Source organism: Mobula hypostoma, chromosome 9, assembly GCF_963921235.1.
Source record: "Mobula hypostoma chromosome 9, sMobHyp1.1, whole genome shotgun sequence".
Classification (NCBI taxonomy): Eukaryota; Metazoa; Chordata; class Chondrichthyes; order Myliobatiformes; family Myliobatidae; genus Mobula; species Mobula hypostoma.
The window spans coordinates 44,740,920-44,760,111 of record NC_086105.1 but is presented as its reverse complement, the minus strand read 5'-3'; the positions used below and the strand labels follow the sequence as shown (position 1 = coordinate 44,760,111).

At 38.6% G+C, this 19,192-nt stretch overlaps 1 protein-coding gene across 3 annotated transcripts in view; it reads right to left on the bottom strand.

Annotated features, from left to right (window-relative positions):
* Positions 1-19,192, bottom strand: part of LOC134351693 (protein FAM3C-like) — a 40,093-nt gene that overhangs the window by 15,167 nt on the left and 5,734 nt on the right. For all 3 annotated transcript variants that reach the window (XM_063058205.1, XM_063058204.1, XM_063058206.1), the window contains 5 exons: positions 6,750-6,799; positions 5,719-5,823; positions 3,331-3,357; positions 2,485-2,608; positions 429-487 (listed from right to left, as the gene is read on the bottom strand). In XM_063058205.1, coding sequence (XP_062914275.1) covers positions 429-487; positions 2,485-2,608; positions 3,331-3,357; positions 5,719-5,823; positions 6,750-6,762 — 328 coding nt within the window. In that variant the 5' untranslated portion in view covers positions 6,763-6,799. The remainder of the gene's footprint in view (positions 1-428; positions 488-2,484; positions 2,609-3,330; positions 3,358-5,718; positions 5,824-6,749; positions 6,800-19,192) is intronic.

The following is a 19,192-nucleotide window of genomic DNA, read 5'->3' as shown; positions in this document are numbered from 1 at the left end:
GAAAGGTGAATGAGCTGAAGTGTAAGAGAATAACATTTGAAAGTTTTTTTAAAGTGTAAAACACGCAGTTTAGAATACTTAGTTATAAAACTGACAGAAATTGGTCTTCCCAAGTGCATTCAAAAAGACTATTTTCACCCTCATCATTGATAAAAGAAAGAACGTGCATTTTAAAAACACTGCCACACACTGATCCCTAATCTCATTTTTTACACACTACCTTTATGTTCAGAGTTAGAGATGGCTATCAATTATATACAATTCCTACTGATGTTACTTTCCGCAAAGTATAAAACAATAAACACAAAGATAACCAAACTGTCAAGAATTTGAATAACTGATCTTACAAAGGCAGGAAACTGCTGCATGAAGCATTGTTTCAAAACAGGAGATTAGGAACTTCAAACGAGATAAATTGATTCACTTACCATTTACTGTAGCAATGTTCATACCCCGACCAACATTGTTCTTAACACCACTCATTACGCTACAACAGAGAGAATAATTTCATATTACTGTGAGGTTTTGTATTAAGGTTGTTTGTTTACAGATATTATGAAAATGCACAACGTGCCTTGGATGTAATGTCGTGCCCAGGTAAACCTCAAAATAATTCAGCTTTAATTGCATTTATCTACTGAAGCCGAGATAATTATTTGCCACAGGGGTGCATTGCTTTGGGTTTGCTCTGGAAACTATACACTTATAAATCAATTAGAGTCATGTCAAATTTGCTAGAGAGCACAATTCTGTGAACCAAATGTTGTCAAAGCAGTGAAGCATTGCTTATGCTTTTGCAGTCAATGTGGAAAACAGAGCAAGGAGCAATATGAAACAAATTCGTATAGCACTTGCAAATGGCATTAACAGAACAATGATGGAACTAAAATACATACTGAAACTTGAATGGAAACTGGATTTCATTTTAGATAAAACCCCAAAATTAAATAGAATATATCTTTCAATTACATATATCACATTAATACAGTTTATTTTAATATAGCACATCAATATATTCCTCATTTTATCAACTGGATCTTTAGATACCTACATTAAAGTAGGAGCCATTTTTCATTATGCTGAAGGATGAAGGAAAAATATTCATCCATAACTTCCTTTTAAATGTCATCACACATATTTGGTGACTTCTCGGTGTTCTGGTTATCATTTATCCATAATCAACAGCATTAAAGTACAGAAAATATCAATAATTTACCTCATTGCTTGCAAACCTTATTACTGCTCATGTGACTGGCAGAGCTTCCCACAAAAGGTAGGATTATTTGTTTAAATAAGGGGACCAAAACTGTGCAAAGTGCTTGGTGTTTGGTTTCACTAGTTTTCTGTACAATTGTATCAATACTGCCCCTTTTCTAAACTACAACTCCCTTGAAATAAACACCACTTGCCTTCCCAAACACTTGTTGCATCAGCCTGCTAACCTTTTATGATTTGAGCTAAAAAAAAAACATCGATCCCTATTATACTTCCATAACACCTCTGTAGCGCTCGTATTATCTAGTGTGAATGGTCACCGCACTCTTTATGAGAAAATCTACTTACATAGTACTATACTAGGTGCAAGTGGACCATCAGAAGCTCTAGGTATTGAAAGGAGGCAGTGAATAGAAAACACACACTTCTGGAGCAAGTTTGTTTATAAAAATAGCAGTATATACAAAATATTTATGGAACAATTCAAAATTCTAACATTCTTAGGTTCCAAATTTTAGATATCAAATGAAAACCAAATTCCTTTTTAGCTAGCATTAGTGACACTCATTAGAATAACCTATATTACTTAAATTTCTCTAATTAGATCTAGTGTTAATGTAAAGGTTTACAGACTAACAATTGCCGTTTTATTTATCCCTAGTTAGCTTGAAAATGAATTGAATTCCTACTCTTAAGTATTATGGTCAACTTCAGTTTCAGTTCAAGTCAGTTTGTCTACAAATTCAAATTCCACCCTCTCCCTAAAATAAATACATAATTTTCTTGTTTGTTGAATGAAGAAGTGGGTCATCCACCGAAGGTTGATTCATAAAACTTAGACAACAAAAACCTGACCAAATCCCTTGGTAAGATTGAACATAACTAATTTTGGGTTACACAGTAGAAATCTTGGACACTCGTCTCTGCTGATATTGTCTCTCCTCCAGAGGTTTCACCCTGAGTGGTTTCAAGTAAGTAGGGTGTAGATGCTCACTACTAATTCTACTTTGAATAGTTAACATCTTTAGTTTCTAATAATTTGTTGCATTTCTCATGCTTGTTTGCACCTGTGTCAGCCACGCCTTGTTCTCATAGTTCCCCCCCACCCCACCCCCCAAGTTTTCTCTTTTTTAAATTCGGCAAACCTAGTTTTCATCCCTTCACAGGTGGAGCTTTTTAACATTAAATCTTTGGGTTTAATTAACCTTGGTTACACTTTACTTATCTGTAATTTAACGTAAAGCAGGAGCTGATGTGTTCGACACTTACATTTTATCTTCAATACAGATTTTGGGACCAACAACATTTGCTGCTCCACTGGCCATTTTGAATGCAAAATGATTCTCAGGGCAAGGCTTTGCGAGGCCACATTTGTATTTTGGTGCCTTTGTTACTAAGATAAAATTTTAAAGAGTTATTTCAAAAAATAAATTCACATGTTACTCAATAAATTAACACAAATAGAAAAAAAAACAAAGAATACAGGAAGATGACTGATAAGCATTACAGTATTATCTCTATCTTCTCTGCAAAGTGTTAGCTGAATCCCATAAAAATTATCAGACCATAAATTAGTTTTATATATTTTTTTCTGGATAGCAGAAGTATATTTGAGGTTGCAAAAGCTATATAAAAAACTCAACACCGATACCAAGCTGACATGTGTTCAATCAATGGAAGAGAACATTCTCCATATTCCAAAGTTACTATATATATTGCAGGATGTATACAGAAGCCTTTAAAACTACAATTCTAAACAATAATTCACTCCTACTACATCCGGATGGCATACTTTTATATTCCTCGCTCTATTAAATCTTAGAATACCACTGCAAATAACAAACTCAAAGAGATGCCCATATCACTGTGCAGAGTCCAATGCACCATAGGTAGACAGTGCGAATGGGCTGAAAACTGGCACGTCTGGGGTAACAACACTCATGTGCAATATTTGTGCAACAGGACACTTCAGAAGACTTTACTATTGTGCTCATAACTAAAAGTACAGAGGACTAGATGGTCAACTTCCCCTTTCTGAAAATAAATGAAAAATAAAAAAATTAATTACTGTAATAGTCTAAAACTTCCAGTTTGCACATCTGAAAAAAGGCTTACTTTGTACTTGATTGTCTTGTGATCTGGCTGCAAAATAAAACAATTAAACTGTTGTTAGTAATCAACTCATCTGCTTTGCAATAATTTAAAGCAAGCTAAAAATTTGACAAATACGTCAATCTTGAAATTCACATATTTTCAAATTATACATGCGTCATGATGAAAGCTTTCAGAAAATTCATGGAAGATGTGCATATTTAGGTCTTATCAATTAAAAGCATCTTTAACTCATGAAATTAGTTAAAATTGGGTCCAATGACAATCTGTTGCATATTGCTGCAACTTTTACAAGGCAATTTCACAGCCTTACTTTTGGATCATTTTAACTTACATGTAACAGTCATTACAACTTAACTTAAAAAGCTGATGTATATAAAGAAAATAGCCTGCAAAGCTTCTTTTGCAATCTTGTTTTGGTTTTGCTGCTAGTTTGAAAGTGGGTGATTAGTTTACTCAGCTCTGTCAAGCAGCTAAAAAAGTTGTAAGTAACTTCTCTTAAACAAAAGCAATGAGAAAATAATTACAATAATTAAAATGTTATTTCCAGATAATGTATAGTTCACTCCAGCTGATGCTTGTTTCTAGATACCATCAGTTGATCTCCTAACCAAAGGATCAGGAATGAGGACAGAATTAACAGAACTGCCCAGGCATGTTAAGATTCACCATGAGAACACAAATATGAATGAACAAAGAGCCTTGAAAATAAGAGAGAATTGATTAGAGAAAGACCAGGAGGGTAGACCTTTGTGCTGATCATGACAGAGTGCATTACAGCAAGTACAGAAGAAGTATTAGCTACGAACTATCAGATGGCACGCTGAATATAGAATTCTCTCCATAAACTATTCAACTATCTGAATGAGGACCATGCGTACTCAAAAAGGATCAATAGAAAAGGCGAACGTGAGTGGAATAAGAGTGATTTATGGTCTTTTTACAATATACCGTGGAAATACAAAAAGAAAAATACTCACAAAATAATAATAAAAAAGAGCAATAAATATTGATAACATGAGATGAAGAGTCTTTAAAAGTGAATTCATAGGTTAAGGGAACATTTCAATGATGGGGCAAGTGAAATTGTGTGTAGTTATCCCCTCTGGTTCAAGAACCTGATGGTTGAAGGGTAGTAGCTATTCCTGAATCAACAACCTCAAAGAATTTTTGTCTTTTGCACATTGGTTGTTTGTCTTTGTTGTGTGCACTTTTACTCTGATGCTATTGTTTTTTATATCTACTGTAAATGCCTACAAAAAAAAATCTCAGGACAGTATATAATACATTTACTTTGAACCCAAAGAGTGTGTGATCCCATCCATTGTCATAGGCATAGCAGAGTTTAACATCAATCTCATCATAAAAACTGTCATCAATACTACACATAGAATTTTCTAACATCAGTACTTTTTTTCATTCAAGGGCACTGGTATTTCCATACCTGGCCAGGATGTAACCAGTCAGTATACTCTCCACCGTGCATCTATAGAAGTTTGTCAAGGTTTCAGATGACTTGCTAAATCTTTGCAAACTTCCAAGAAAGTAGAGGCACTGCGGTACCTTCTTTATAATGGCACTGGACCTAGGGCAGATCCTTTGAATTGATAACGCTGAGGTGCAGACTTATGGTGCACCTTTGCTGATGGAGATTATTGAGGAGATGTTGCCAATCTGAACTGACTGGGATCTACAAGTAAGGGAAATCTATTTGCACAAAAAGGTATTGAGGCCTAGGTCTTGGAGTTCATTGATTAATTTTGAGCTATTGATTAGTTCCTTAATCAGTATTACCTGTGAGCTTGTAGAAAGGGTTCATCAATGGCCTCAAATTATAATATAATATAATATAGACACAATCGAAAACAACAATCATTAACGTTTGATTTGCATTGCCACCTGTAATCAGCAAGTTGTTTTCAATGTACATGTTCTACATTATTTAAAGGCATCCAGATGTTCAAATGCTGAAATCCCATGCTCAGGGGAATCATTTTATACACAGGAGAAGAGGTAAGGTGACAAGGAAAGCAGATAAAACAGTGAGAAAAGCATCATCAAACCAACCCCATGCAACTAAAACCTGATAAGTTATATGGTTCGACAGTAGGGCTCTTATGCCACAGAGGTACCAAACCACAGTAAAAGCATTACTCAAAAGAAAAAATATTTCGTTAAACTTACTTAAACCAATGTAAATGAAATAGCTGTTGCTAAAGAGGCTGGTGGAGACTGATAGTGCTATAACAACAGTTGAATATTAATAATCATTCAAGCCATCTTTCTGTTATATAAATGAAATCAACTTATTTCTATGTAAAAACATTGTTCTGCATTTTATTTCAGAAACTTAGCATTCCAAGATACTGGAGCATGTAGTAAAATACTTACTAAATATTGATTTGAAATTTGCATTGATTTTGATTTCAAATATTTGGAATGCAAGATAACCCATCAGCAAAGACACTACAATGACAACCCCAAGTTTTATTGGACCTGAAAGATCAAATAGTTAAAAAAAAAACATGTCAGCTTGAGAAACTGTTTTAGGAAATAAGACACAATAAGAAATTGCAAACAACTTACTTGTCCAGTAATGGACACAATATTCCAGGAAAGGAGGAGGGCTGTAGAAGGAGTGATTTACCGTAACAAATCCATATTGAGGGACTTTGATTGTGGGGACAGCTTAAAAATCTGGGCTATTTTTCTTGAAAAGCATGAGGTTACAAAGTTGTTCAAAAGACTTTTTTTAAATCATGGAAAACAGAAAAATTCTTCACACTAGCAAAGCTGTGAAGTACTTAGGACACAAAATGAAACTCAAAAGAGCCAAATGTGATGCAAGGAAGAATTTGTTTTTGTAGATTCAATTTCAAAATCAATTTTATAGTAAAAACTGGAATCCTATAGGTCATGATTTTTTGAGACAAAATTGTTGCTAACATTTTTGAATAATCTTTAATCTAAAAGCTTAATATCTGCAAACCAAACAGTGCACTTATTGAAAACACTGCATTTCCAATAAATTGAATTGAATGGGTGAACAATTCATGTAATTTATTCAGAATAAGTATTAAATTTAAGTTCAGGATTATATACATTAACTACATTAATTGACAAATTGTGGGATTGAAATAATAAAACAGCAGAAAACACTGAATAAACAGAAATAAGCACCAGGTCTCAACTGTTTTTCCTTAAAAAAACATAATTATTGTTACCAATTCATTACTCAGCGATAATCTCTGCTCAAAATTACGACACGTGATAGATGATTGTCAATGTGAGCAAATGCTCTAGAAAGGTTCACCAACCCTAGTACACTGTCAATTGATGTTCCAAATTTAATTTTATCCAGGTGTCTTGATATAAAGCAAATGGTGTTAAAAAGTAATTTAATAAAGTTTGCTGTATTTTACCTGCTATTCTCATTGTTCCAATTTTAATGAAAGTCACCCAGCTTCAATATCTGTAAGAAGAAAACACCCTCAATTTCAATGAAACTATGTTTCAAAGAAAAATAATTGGTTTCAAATAAATAATTAAAATAATCGTGAATGTCAATACTTCAGTCTCCATAGTCTAAGGCGTATTCATCCATAAAAAAGTAATAAATAACTTGTTTATTTATATTCAGACTGGGAATTTCTACTCAAGAGAAGAGGACTAGTTATTATCGGACGTTGTACAGCAGCAATAGCAAATCCCAGTAATAGACGCCATACCCAGATTCATCGTGATTACTTACCAGCCTAATAATCAGCACAGGTATGCATTACATTTATTTTGAAAATCTCATTGAGATTGGAAAGGTACAGGAGAAAAGTTGAAAAGTGTTTAGAGTACATTAAGTGGTGAAAGGTTGCTTAGTTAACTTGAAACAATGTGTCTTAAGACTTAAGGTTACAAGGAAGAGAGGAGTTTATAAGGATTTATATCCCATAGGAATGCAAGAAATAGCTTTTGCAGCCTACAATCAGGAATGAGGTGGCAGGGAATTATGGGGGTAGGGGGAAGAAAACAAAATCTCATGAGATCCTAATTGTACTTTGTACATATATGAATGGATTACTTGGACATTAACTTTGAACAGGTCACACAACCTAAATGAAAAACTTACTCAGTTCAAATTTATAAGTATGGAAAGTAATCCCATTTGCTAGCTCTAACTCAGCTGTTAGTTGTCATGATACTCTTCCATCCTCACCTATTATTTTCTATTACTAATACACTGATTTAAGGAACATCTTAACTGTGTGCTGCAACATGTGTAAGAAAACAACACACCACCGTTATTGTTTCTTTACAGCATAATTGACTTTTAGATGTAGACAATCACATGAAAGACTGGAGAGTGATGTGGGAGAGTAAGGGAAAATTAATCTTGGAGTAGGTTAAAAGACTGGAACAACATCATGGGCTGAAGGCCTGTATTGTTCTATATGTCAATTGCACCCCATCCTAATGCAAGCACATCACCAAATGGTGCGAATTCATTTTATTTATAAACAGCATTCTCTTACACCAAGCCAAGCTTTCCACCTGCATTAAACTTATCTGTACTAGCATGATAACATAATTAGCAAATTCTCCCATTTAGTTCTATTTCCAATCCAATTCAATTTTAAATTGACATCAATTTTTTTTAAAACTGGAAATTTTCAAAAAGAGTTTGATAACTATTTTAAGGGAAAGCATGCAAGGATATGAACAGCAAGAGAATAAATGGGTGATTTGAAACTATACCATTGGGCTGACTCAGACATAACAAGCCAAAAGCTTCGCTGTGCCGGATTATTGGGCGAGGAAGCTAATTAACCTCACAACTCTCATCAAAAAAGAGTCTATTCTGTGACCTAACTACATCATTGATTGATATCCTATAATGTCTATGATTAACATAATTCTATTAATTTTAGAGATGGAAGCAGCTGTTATTAACAAGAGATCTCTAAAAGTCCACTTGTTTTTGATACCAGAAGTGTTTCCGAGCTTGCGGTCAACAGTACTCCCTAGTCCTGGATTTCACCATCAGAAGAAACTGTTTCCCATCAACTCTCTTTAATATCTTGAAATCTTCAATTAAAACTCCTTTTGACCATCTAAATGATAGACAATTTAACAACAACCTGCATAGTGCCTCTTGTGATTTAACCCTTGGAGTCAGTTGTTTTTGTCATAAACATACTCATTCCCTCTGAGGCTCGTTAAAATATCTTTCATAAGGTGCAAATTCCAGAACTGCTCGTCAGACTACAACTGTTGTCATTCTCAAGCTTTTATTGCATTTGTCTTTATCATTTTCTGTACATACTCATTTCATTTTAATGCTCCAAGTATGAGATGATCCCAACTTCTTTGGACACCTCGCTCTATCCACAACAATTCAAAATCTTTCTAATGATTTAATTTCATTTTTTTTTTAAACCAACAAAGCAATGCCACCCCCTGCCTTCCCGCCTGTACTTTCGATACAAGGTGTATCCTTGGACAATAAGGTTCCCAGCTATAATCTTCCAGCCATGACTTGGTGATGCCTGCAACATCATACATGCCAAAATGTAACTGTGCTTCAAGTTCATCTACCTTATTCCATATACTGCACAGATTCAAACATAACACTTTCAGTCCTGTATTCACCCTTTTCGACTTTGATCACCTTTTGCATTGCAACATTCAGTTGACTGCAATTTTGCCCTATCATCAGCCTTTCCTTGCTAGGGGTCTCACTACACATTGCATCTGCTGGTAAACCAACTACCTCATCTTCAGCACTATCACTCTGGATTCCACCTCCCTACCAAACTACTTTAAATCCATCCTAACAACTCTAGTCAACTTGCCTGCAAGAATATTGGACACCCCCCCGGCCCCAGCTTCAGTTGTAAACTTTACCTTTTGTACAGGTTATATCTTCCCCAGCAGAGATCCCTATCATCTATAAATCTAAATACCTGTCCCCTACATCAGTTCCTCAGCACATAGTCACATGCCAAGTCATTCTATTCTTACCCTCACTGGCATGTGGCACAGGCAGCAATCCAGAGAGGTCCTGCTTCCCAGCTTTCTACCTAGCTCCCCAAAATCTCTCTCAGGGCCTCATGATGTCGCCTACCTGTGCCATTGGTGCCAATATGCACAAATACCTCTCGCTGCTCACCCTCGACCTTGAGAAAACCATGGATCTATTCTGAGACATCCCTGAATATGGCACCAAGAAGACAATACCACTGATGTCTCTATTGGGCTCACACAACCGTGTCTCTGTTCTTCTGATTAAGGAATTTCCTATCAACACTGAGTTCTCTTCACCTTTCTGCTTTTCTGAGCCACAGCAGCAGACTCAGTGCCAGAGACCCAGTCACTGTGGCTCCCCCTGGATGGTCGTCCCCATTGATATTATCTAAAGTTATATACTTATTATTGAGGGGAACGGCCACAGGTGTACTCTGCACTGGCTGTGCATTTCCCCTCCTTCTCCTGACAGTCACCCACTATCCTGTCTCCTGCAACCTCAGGGTGACCACTTCCCTGTAGCTCTTGTCTATCACCTCCACATTCTCCTGCATGAGTCGAGGTTATCGAGTTGCAGCTCCAGTTCCTTAATACGCCCTCTCAGGAGCTGCAGCTCGGTGAACCTGGTGCAGGTGTGTTTATCCAGGAGACTGGAGGTCTCTCAGACTTCCCACACGCAGTATAAAACACTACCTCTGGAGCCATTCTCACTAAACTACTATGCCCTAGTAGATGAGAAATGAACAAATAAGAACAGAAGGAGAATAACTTCAAAGGCAATTTACCTCACCCAAGCCTGATGAGCCAAAGCCACTCTAAAGACAGGCACACTCCAAAAGAATGGCCTCTCCACTTGCACTTGAATTATTCTTACTAGCCCTTTCTAATGAATCCCCCTTGCTGATTGGTCATTCCTCAGTGAAACTGCTGTGAAACTCTGGCTTTAAAATCTCGGTCGCTGTCCTGATTAAAAGGTAGCTCTCTTTATGTACTCCTGATGTGGATTATCATATCAATTTTCCACAATCTAACTATGTGCTAAATCCAATACTTACATACTTCCCTTTATCAAAAATATCCACTTACAGGAACAAGCTATGTCATAAACGTAACCCTCAATTCTCCACTGTGGTTCTGCATAGATCTCAAGGGATCACAAGTGGGTCTCAAGGGATCACATGTGGGTCTCAAGGGATCACATGTGAGCAACATATTAAACTAGCTAGGGATGCATTATACTTCACTGGTTTCAGAGTCATTTGATCAAATTACAGAGGGAGAATTAACGAAGGGGTTATACCCCAGTAAAATGTTTTAATACATAAGTGAAAAATACATTCCCTTTTTATTCCAGAACTCTCTTATTTTTGTAAAAATAAAAACTAAGAATGCATCATAATCAGTATTTAAAATATCAATGTATTAATGATCAAGACTCAAATCCAGCTAATAAAAACATACATAATGTGCAAAAGTCTTAAACACATACAGTATAAATAGTTAGGGTCCTAAGACTTTTGCACAGTACTATAGTAATTTTATGTATTGCACAGAACTGCTGCTGCAAATTAAAACATATTTGAATTGAATTCAAATGAATTGACTTTATTTCTTGCATCCTTCAGATACATACTTGGACTTCAGGGTGCCTCGAGGCGACTCGTGTGGCAGCAGAACTCTCAATGGATATGATTAAATATTCTCGTTTCCACCTGATACTGCTAAAAAGCTCAGCTGCTTCCAAGGTCAGTACAGTCAACAAAGATGTCTTAATGCGCTTAAACGAACTATCACTGCTTAGAACTGACAAAAACAATGGTGATTGGGAACAGATTCCTCATAGGATTCCACATAGGAAACATGGCTGCAGGTTAGGGATACAAGTGCGTTTAAGGGTACGGGGTTTTAAACTCCCAATACCGACTACCTTGCTGGCAAATGTGCAGCCTCTGGTGAATAAAATCAATGATCTCAGAGCTAAGCTGCTGATTCAGAGGGACATTAGGACCGCTGGTGTCCTTTTGTCTCATGGAATCCTGGCTAACCCCTTCTATCAGCAATTCAGATCTACGGGTTTACTATACACTGTCAGGATAGATAGGACACCGACTGCTGTCCCAATTCTGCTCAGCAGAACTGGAATATCTTGCAGTTAAGTGCCGTCCATTTTACCTACCACGGGAGATTTCCGGGATCATCTTGGTAGCAGTATACATTCCACCTCAGGCCATTGTCAATCAGGCTTTAGATGATCTGAGCAATGGGATCAACATGCATGAAACAGCACACCTGAACACCTTCACCATTGTTTTGGGGGATTTTAACCAAGCCAGTCTGAAAAACAATCACTAAGCAATTACCATCAACAGATTACTTACAATACCAGAGAAAACAACACACTGGACAATTGCTACACAACCATCAAAAATTCCACACCTTTACTTTGGGAAGTCTGATCACCTGTCTATACTTCTACTCCCTGAGTATAGGCAAAGACTGAAGACTACAGCACCGGTAGTAAGGACCAAGAAGATATGGACATGAGAAGCACAGGAGCGATTACAGGGCTACTTCGAATCGGTGGACTGGACTGTATTCAAGGACTCATCTACAAATCTGGATGAGTATGCAGCAATTGGTACCGACTTCATTAAAACTTGTGTGGATGAGTGTGTGCTCACAAAGACTTACTGTACATTCCCAAACCAAAAGCTGTGGATGAACCAGGAGGTACGTCGTCTGTTGAAGGCTAGATCTGTGGTATTTAAGTCTGGCGACCCGGGTCTGTACCAGAAAACCAGGTATGATTTGCAAAGGGCTATTTCAAGGGCGAAGAGACAATTTCAAGTGAGGTTGGAGGCAACATCGGATGTACGACAACTCTTGCAGGGCTTGCAAAACATTACTTCCTACAAAGCAAAACCCAATAGCATGAATGGCAGTGATGCTTCACTACCAGATGAACTCAAAGTCTTCTATGCCTGCTTTGAAAGGGAGAACATAACTACAGCTGTGAAGATCCCTGCTGCACCCGGTGACCCTGTGATCTCTGTCTCAGAGGCTGATGTTAGGCTGTCTTTAAAGAGAGTGAACCCTCGCAAGGCAGAAGGTCCTGATGGAATACCTGGTAAGACTCTGAAAACTTGAGCCAACCAAATGGCGGGAGTATGCAAGGACATTTTCAACCTCTCACTGCTATGGGCGGAAGTTCCCACTTGCTTCAAAAAGGCAACAATTATATCAGTACCTAAGAAGAATAATGTGAGCTGCCTTAATGACATCTACAGCAATGAAATGCTTTGAGAAGTTGGTTATGACTAGACTGAATAATTGCCTCAGCAAAGACCTGGACCAATTGCAATGTGCCTATCGCCACAATAGGTCAACAGCAGATGCAATCTCAATGGCTCTTCACACGGCCTTAGACCACCTGGACAATACAAACACCTATGTCAGGATGCTGTTCATCGACTATAGCTCAGCATTTAACACCATCATTCCCACAATCCTGATTGAGAAGTTATAGAACCTGGGCCTCTGTATCTCCCTCTGCAATTGGATTCTCAACTTCCTAACCAGAAGACCACAATCAGTGTGGATTGTTGATAATATCTCTTCCTCGCTGACTATCAACACTGGTGCACCTTGGGTGTGTGCATAGCCCACTGCTCTACTATCCCTATACCTATGACTGTGGCTAGGCATAGCTCAAATACCATCTATAAATTTGCTGATGATACAACCACTGTTGGTTGAATCTCAGGTGGTGACGAGAGTTCTGTACAGGAGTGATATGCAAACTAGTGGACTGGTGTTGCAGCAACAACCACCTGGCACTCAATGTCGGTAAGATGAAAGAGCTGATTGTGGACTTCAGGAGGGGCAAGGTGAAGGAACACACACCAATCCTCATAGAGGGAACAGAAGTGGAGAGATCTAGAAGTTTCAAGTCCCTGGGTGGCGAGATCTCTGAGGACCTAACCTGGTCCCAACATATCAGCGTAATTATAAAGGCGGCAAGACAGCAACTATACTTTATTAGGAGTTTGAACATATTTGATACATCAACAAATACACTCAAAAACTTCTACAGGTGTACCATGGAGAGCATTCTGACAGGCTACATCACTGTCTGGTATGGGGGGGGGGGGGTGGTACTACTGCACAGGACTGAAAGAAGCTGCAGGGGGTTGTAAGTTTAGTCGGCTCCATCTTGGGTACTAGCCTACAAAGTACCCAGGACATCTTCAGGGAGCGGTGTCTCAGAAAGGCAGCGTCCATTATTAAGGACCTCCAGCACCCAGGGCATGCCCTTTTTTCACTGTTACCATCAGGTAGGAGGTACAGAAGCCTGAAGGCACACACTCAGTGATTCAGAAACAGCTTCTTCCCCTCTGCCATCTATTCCTAAATGGACATTGAACCCGTGAACACTATCTCACTTTTAAAAAATATATTATTTCTGTTATTGAAGGATTTTTAATCTATTCAATATAGATACACTGTAATTGATTGATTTATTCATTATTTTTTCTTCTTCTAATTATGTATAACATTGAACTGCTGCTGCTAAATTAACAAATTTCATGACAGATGCTGGTGATAATAAACCTGATTCTGACATGAGGAGTAAAAATCTTTACGTTACGTCTCCGTCTAAATGTGAAATATGAAATTTATAGTAATTTGTAATAAATAGTATGCACAACAGGACAGTCAGTATAGCATAGAAATACAATTGTATCAGATGAGTTAATCAGTCTGATGGCCTGGTGGAAGAAGCTGTCCTGGAGCGTGTTGGTCCTGGCTTTAATGCTGCGGTACCGTTTCCCGAATGGTAGCAGCTGGAACAGTTTGTGGTTGGGGTGACTCGGGTCCCCAATGACCCTTCAGGCCCTTTATACGCACCTATAGAACATAGGACAGTACAGGCCCTTCAGCCCACAATGTTGTACCGACCCTCAAACCCTGCCTCCCATATAACCCCCCACCTTAAATTCCTCCATATACCTGTCTAGTAGTCTCTTAAATTTCACTAGTGTATCTGCCTCCATCACTGACTCAGGTACTGCATTCCACGCACCAACCACACTCTGAGTGAAAAAACCTTCCTCTAATATCACCCTTTACCTTAAAGCCATGTCCTCTTGTATTGAGCAGTGGTGCCCAGGCGAAGAGGCGCCTACTGTCCACTCTATCTATTCCTCTTAATATCCTGTATACCTCTATTATGTCATCCTCCTTCTCTCCAGAGAGTAAAGCCCTAGCTCCCTTAATCTCCAATCATAATGCATACTCTCTGAACCAGGCAGCATCCTGGTAAATCTCCTCTGTACCCTTTCCAATGCTTCCACATCCTTCCTATAGTGAGGTGACCAGAACTGGACACGGTACTCCAAGGGTGGCCTAAACAGAGTTTTATAGAGCTGCATCATTACCCCACGACTCTTAAGCTCTATCCCTCAACTTATGAAAGCTAACACCCCATAAGCTTTCTTAACTACCCTATCTACCTGTGAGGCAACTTCCAGGGATCTGTGGACCAAGTACCCTCAGATTCCTTTGCCCCTCCACACCATCAAGTATCCTACCATTTACTTTGTACTCTGCTTTGGAGTTTGTCCTTCCAAAGTGTACCACCTCATACTTCTCTGGGTTGAACTCCATCTGCCACTTCTCAGCCCACTTCTGCATCCTATCAATGTCTCAATGCAATCTTCGACAATCCTCTACACTATCTACAACACCACCAACCTTTGTGTCATCTGCAAACTTGCCACCCCACCCTTCTACCCCCACATCCAGGTCGTTAATAAAAATCACGAAAAGTAGAGGTCCTAGAACCAATCCTTGTGGGACACCACTAGTCACAACCCTCCAATCTGAATGTACTCCCTCCATCATGACCCTTTGCTTTCTGCAGGCAGGCCAATTTTGAATCCACCTGGCCAAACTTCCCTGAATCCCATGCCTTCTGACTTTCTGAATAAGCCTACCATGTGGAACCTTGTCAAATGCCTTACTAAAATCCATGTAGATCACATCCACTGCACTACCTTCATCTATATGCCTGGTCACCTCCTCAAAGAACTCTATCAGGCTTGTCAGACACGATCTGCCCTTCACAAAGCCATACTGATCGTCCCTGATCAGACCATGTTTCTCTAAATGCCCACAGAACCTATCTCTAAGAATCTTTTCCAACAGCTTTCCCACCACAGACATAAGGCTCACCGGTCTATAATTACCCAGACTATCCCTACTACCTTTTTTGAACAAGGGGACAACATTCGCCTCCCTCCAATCCTCCGGTACCATTCCTGTGTCCAACGAGGACATAAAGATCCTAGCCAGAGGCTCAGCAATCTCTTCCCTCGCCTCGTGGAGCAGCCTGGGGAATATTCCGTCAGGTCCCAGGGACTTATCCATGGTTGGGAAAAGAGGAAGAGGATGGGGATAGAGTGTGAAGCACCAGAGAGCCATTCTGTAATGATCAATAAACCAAGGTTTGGAATCAAATGACCTTGCCTGGTACCTGAGGGCTGAGTGCATATGCATCCGCAGCAGCCCCCTGACCCTGGCACTGCTTCTCTGCCTCATGTCCCACACATCTCTTGCAGCGCCCCACCCTCACCATTCCCAACATCCTTTACTCCTGCCAGATTTATAAGTTCACTCTTCGCTCCACGTTGACAAATACAGAACAGTGCAAAAGTCTTAGGCACCCTTGCTATACGTATGTGCCTAAGACTTTTGCGCAGTATTGTTTAGAATCCTGCAGAGTCTTGATAAAGTGGGCACATTCACTTTGAGAAGAAATTAGATCCAGACTTCACTATTTCAAGATAATGGTTCACCTCCAACACAAAAATTGGGAGAATTTTATTTCAGGCTGGCGGAAGCAGAGTCTTCTTTGACACAGATTCTTCCTCAAAGGGTGAAAATTTACTGTGAATAATGCATAGTTGAGGTAACAAACCATCTCTGACATGACATTGTTGCATGGTGTTGTCCCAAGACTGAGTAGTCTACTCTGCCAAATTCTAAATTTCCGCTATTCTGAGTTTAAAAAAAAGCTTTAATTAATTTGATCGTTTGCCTCAGCACCAATTGCTCTCTTAAGCCTTAAAAGAACTTGGAAATCTAAATAAATTGTATCCATAAACCTTAACCTTGTCTATATTTAGTTACCCCAGTAAAGAACTAAGTCAGGTTCAACCAATACGTTCTTTTCAAGGTCCTAACTAACCACTGCATATTGTGTTTTTGTTTTCTACAAATTTATCTATATTCTTCTTTTGTAGGATTCCATTATAATTCCTAACATCAAGTTAAGCCAATTGGTCCACAGGTCCTGGGGCACGAATTTCCTTCTTAAACATTAAACACCAGTCCTTTGGTGTTGCATCTATTCTTCAAGAAATTGCTCACTTATTAGCATGTGGCTGCCTTCTCAGAGACATAGAGTTGTAGAGCACGAAAATAAGTCCTTTGGCTTAATGAGTCTATACCAACATTCATTATATTAATCCTACACAAAACCTAGATTTCCCCTCGAGTCTATGACAAGCCTAGAGATGAAAGGCAATGTACAATGACCTATTAATCTACCAACCTGCATGATTTCAGGAAGTGGGAGGAAACAGGAACATCTAGAAAAGTGGCTCCCAACCTTGGGTCCATGGACCTCTCGGTTAATGGTAAGCGTCCATGGTATTAAGAGGTTGGGAACTCTTGATCTAGAGGAAACCCATACAGTCAGAGGAAAATTGTGTAAGCTAGAGATCGTGACTGAATCCAGGTTGCTTGAGCTATGAAATAACAGCTCTACTGAACGCATTATTGTTCTAGCTGCCATAGATATTTTTAAATGGTTAGCATTGCTATTATAGCTTGGGTATTCCAGAGCTTGGAATTCAATTTTGATGTCATCTGTACGCTCTCCCTGTGAAGTACATAGGTTCCTCGGAATGCTCTGGTTTCCCTTTACAGACCAAAGGTGTACTGGCTGGTAGGTTAATCGGTCATTGTAAGTTGTCCTGTGTTAAATAGGTCATTTGCTGGGCAGACAGCCTTGTTGGGCCAGAAGAACCTGATCTGGACTGTGTCTCTAAATAAAATAGAAATGTAATCTATGAGTTTTAACCCGTGAGTTTTATTCATGAGAAATTTCTCTCATGTTCTGAAATCATGCCCACCTCCCCAGTAAACATAAATAATTATTTATTGTTACTATTTCACTTTTTGCTTCCATTTTTCTGCCGCTCATCCCTCAGTGGCCTTAGTCTCTGAAATAAGTGCTCCTATGCAGAGCATTACTATTTTATGTACTTTGATCTATTTTTGTAGTTTTCTTTCTATCCTGTTGAAAAATTAAAATGTTTTCATTTTGCGCTTAAAATTTTTGTTTTCCAATATCGTTTTTGTTTCCATCTTATTGCCCCAAGTTTCATCTCAAGAACCTCAAAACCTGCTCTTCTCCAATTTATTATGTACAGCACAAGACTTCCTGAATTATTTAAAACGTTGCCTGTTTTAGTTCATTATTTCTCACTCGATCCAAAAGTGGATCATTCTACCAACACACTGAATTAAAAAACAGCCCTGTGCATTTTGCAAGGACTCATCCCCTTAATGTCTCCTACTGCTTCTGGCCAGTTAAAGTCAGGATGCTCACAATACCTTGACTATTAAGTTTTTTTCAATTATTCTCCCAATTTCTTGGTAATAGTTTACTTCCTTTCACTTCACATGGTCTGTAGAACACTCCTATTAACAAGGTATGTGTTTTTATTAATCTGGATGATGACCACAGTTCTGACTGAAAATGGCTGTGATCAACCACCTACTAGCACTGCTCCAATCCCGAACATCTCTATCACTACTGTATCTAGACCCGTCGGATGCCAATGCATCAATGTGGAATGTTTGAGTTTTGGTGGGCTGGAAAAGTGGCCAGCTAGTGGGAACCCACACAGTTTAACCCTTTGAAAAATAGGCATTTCAGCAAGATAAACAGTCTGTGTGGAATGGGCAACATTTTTAGAAGTGATTAAAGGAAAGAATGACAGGAATAAAGCTTTTATAAGGTAGCTTTAGCACAAAGAGCAAGTAAAAATGAAGCTTGTTCCACTCAAAAATACGCCATACTAAAATCAAATAGAGCTTGAGGGAGGATAAGGACATCCCCAATGGTCAGTACATTCCCCATTATCTGCTTTAGGAAGAACTTTAGTTCTGAACTGAAAAGTACAGAGTCCTATTCCAGGTCAAATTCTATTATGTGGAACCAAGAATATTAACCTTTTTTTAAATTTCACAAAACCAGATGCTATAAATTACTGTGGCTACTGACAGGAGTTGTATTTGCATCTCTGGGCATGTGACCATCTGACTAATGACGAAGGAGGCTATGCAAATACCTAAGAAAGCTAACATACACCACCATCATTTTATGTTAGCCACTGTGTTTGAGCCAAAACAAACAGGCTGCAAAATTTTAAGTTCCTCTTTAATCACATGTCTGAATTAGACCACAGCAGAGCAGATACTTATCCATTGACTGACAAAGGGGTTACTTCCAAGAAAATGCAGGTATTTCCCAATAGTTTCAATGTAAAAACTGTTGTTACATTCCACAGCCAAGAATATTGCTTAATAAATGTAAACACTTAAAAATATATCAATACAATTCTTAAAATAAAACAATTTCAGGGTATGGACCAAGTGAATCTCTTTTACCTGCTTATTCTTCAATGAACTGTGCACCACCTACCTCCCTCTTCCCCTCCCCTCCCAATTCTCTTTGGCAGTGATGGGTTGAGTTAACTGCAATCTTTATTGACAA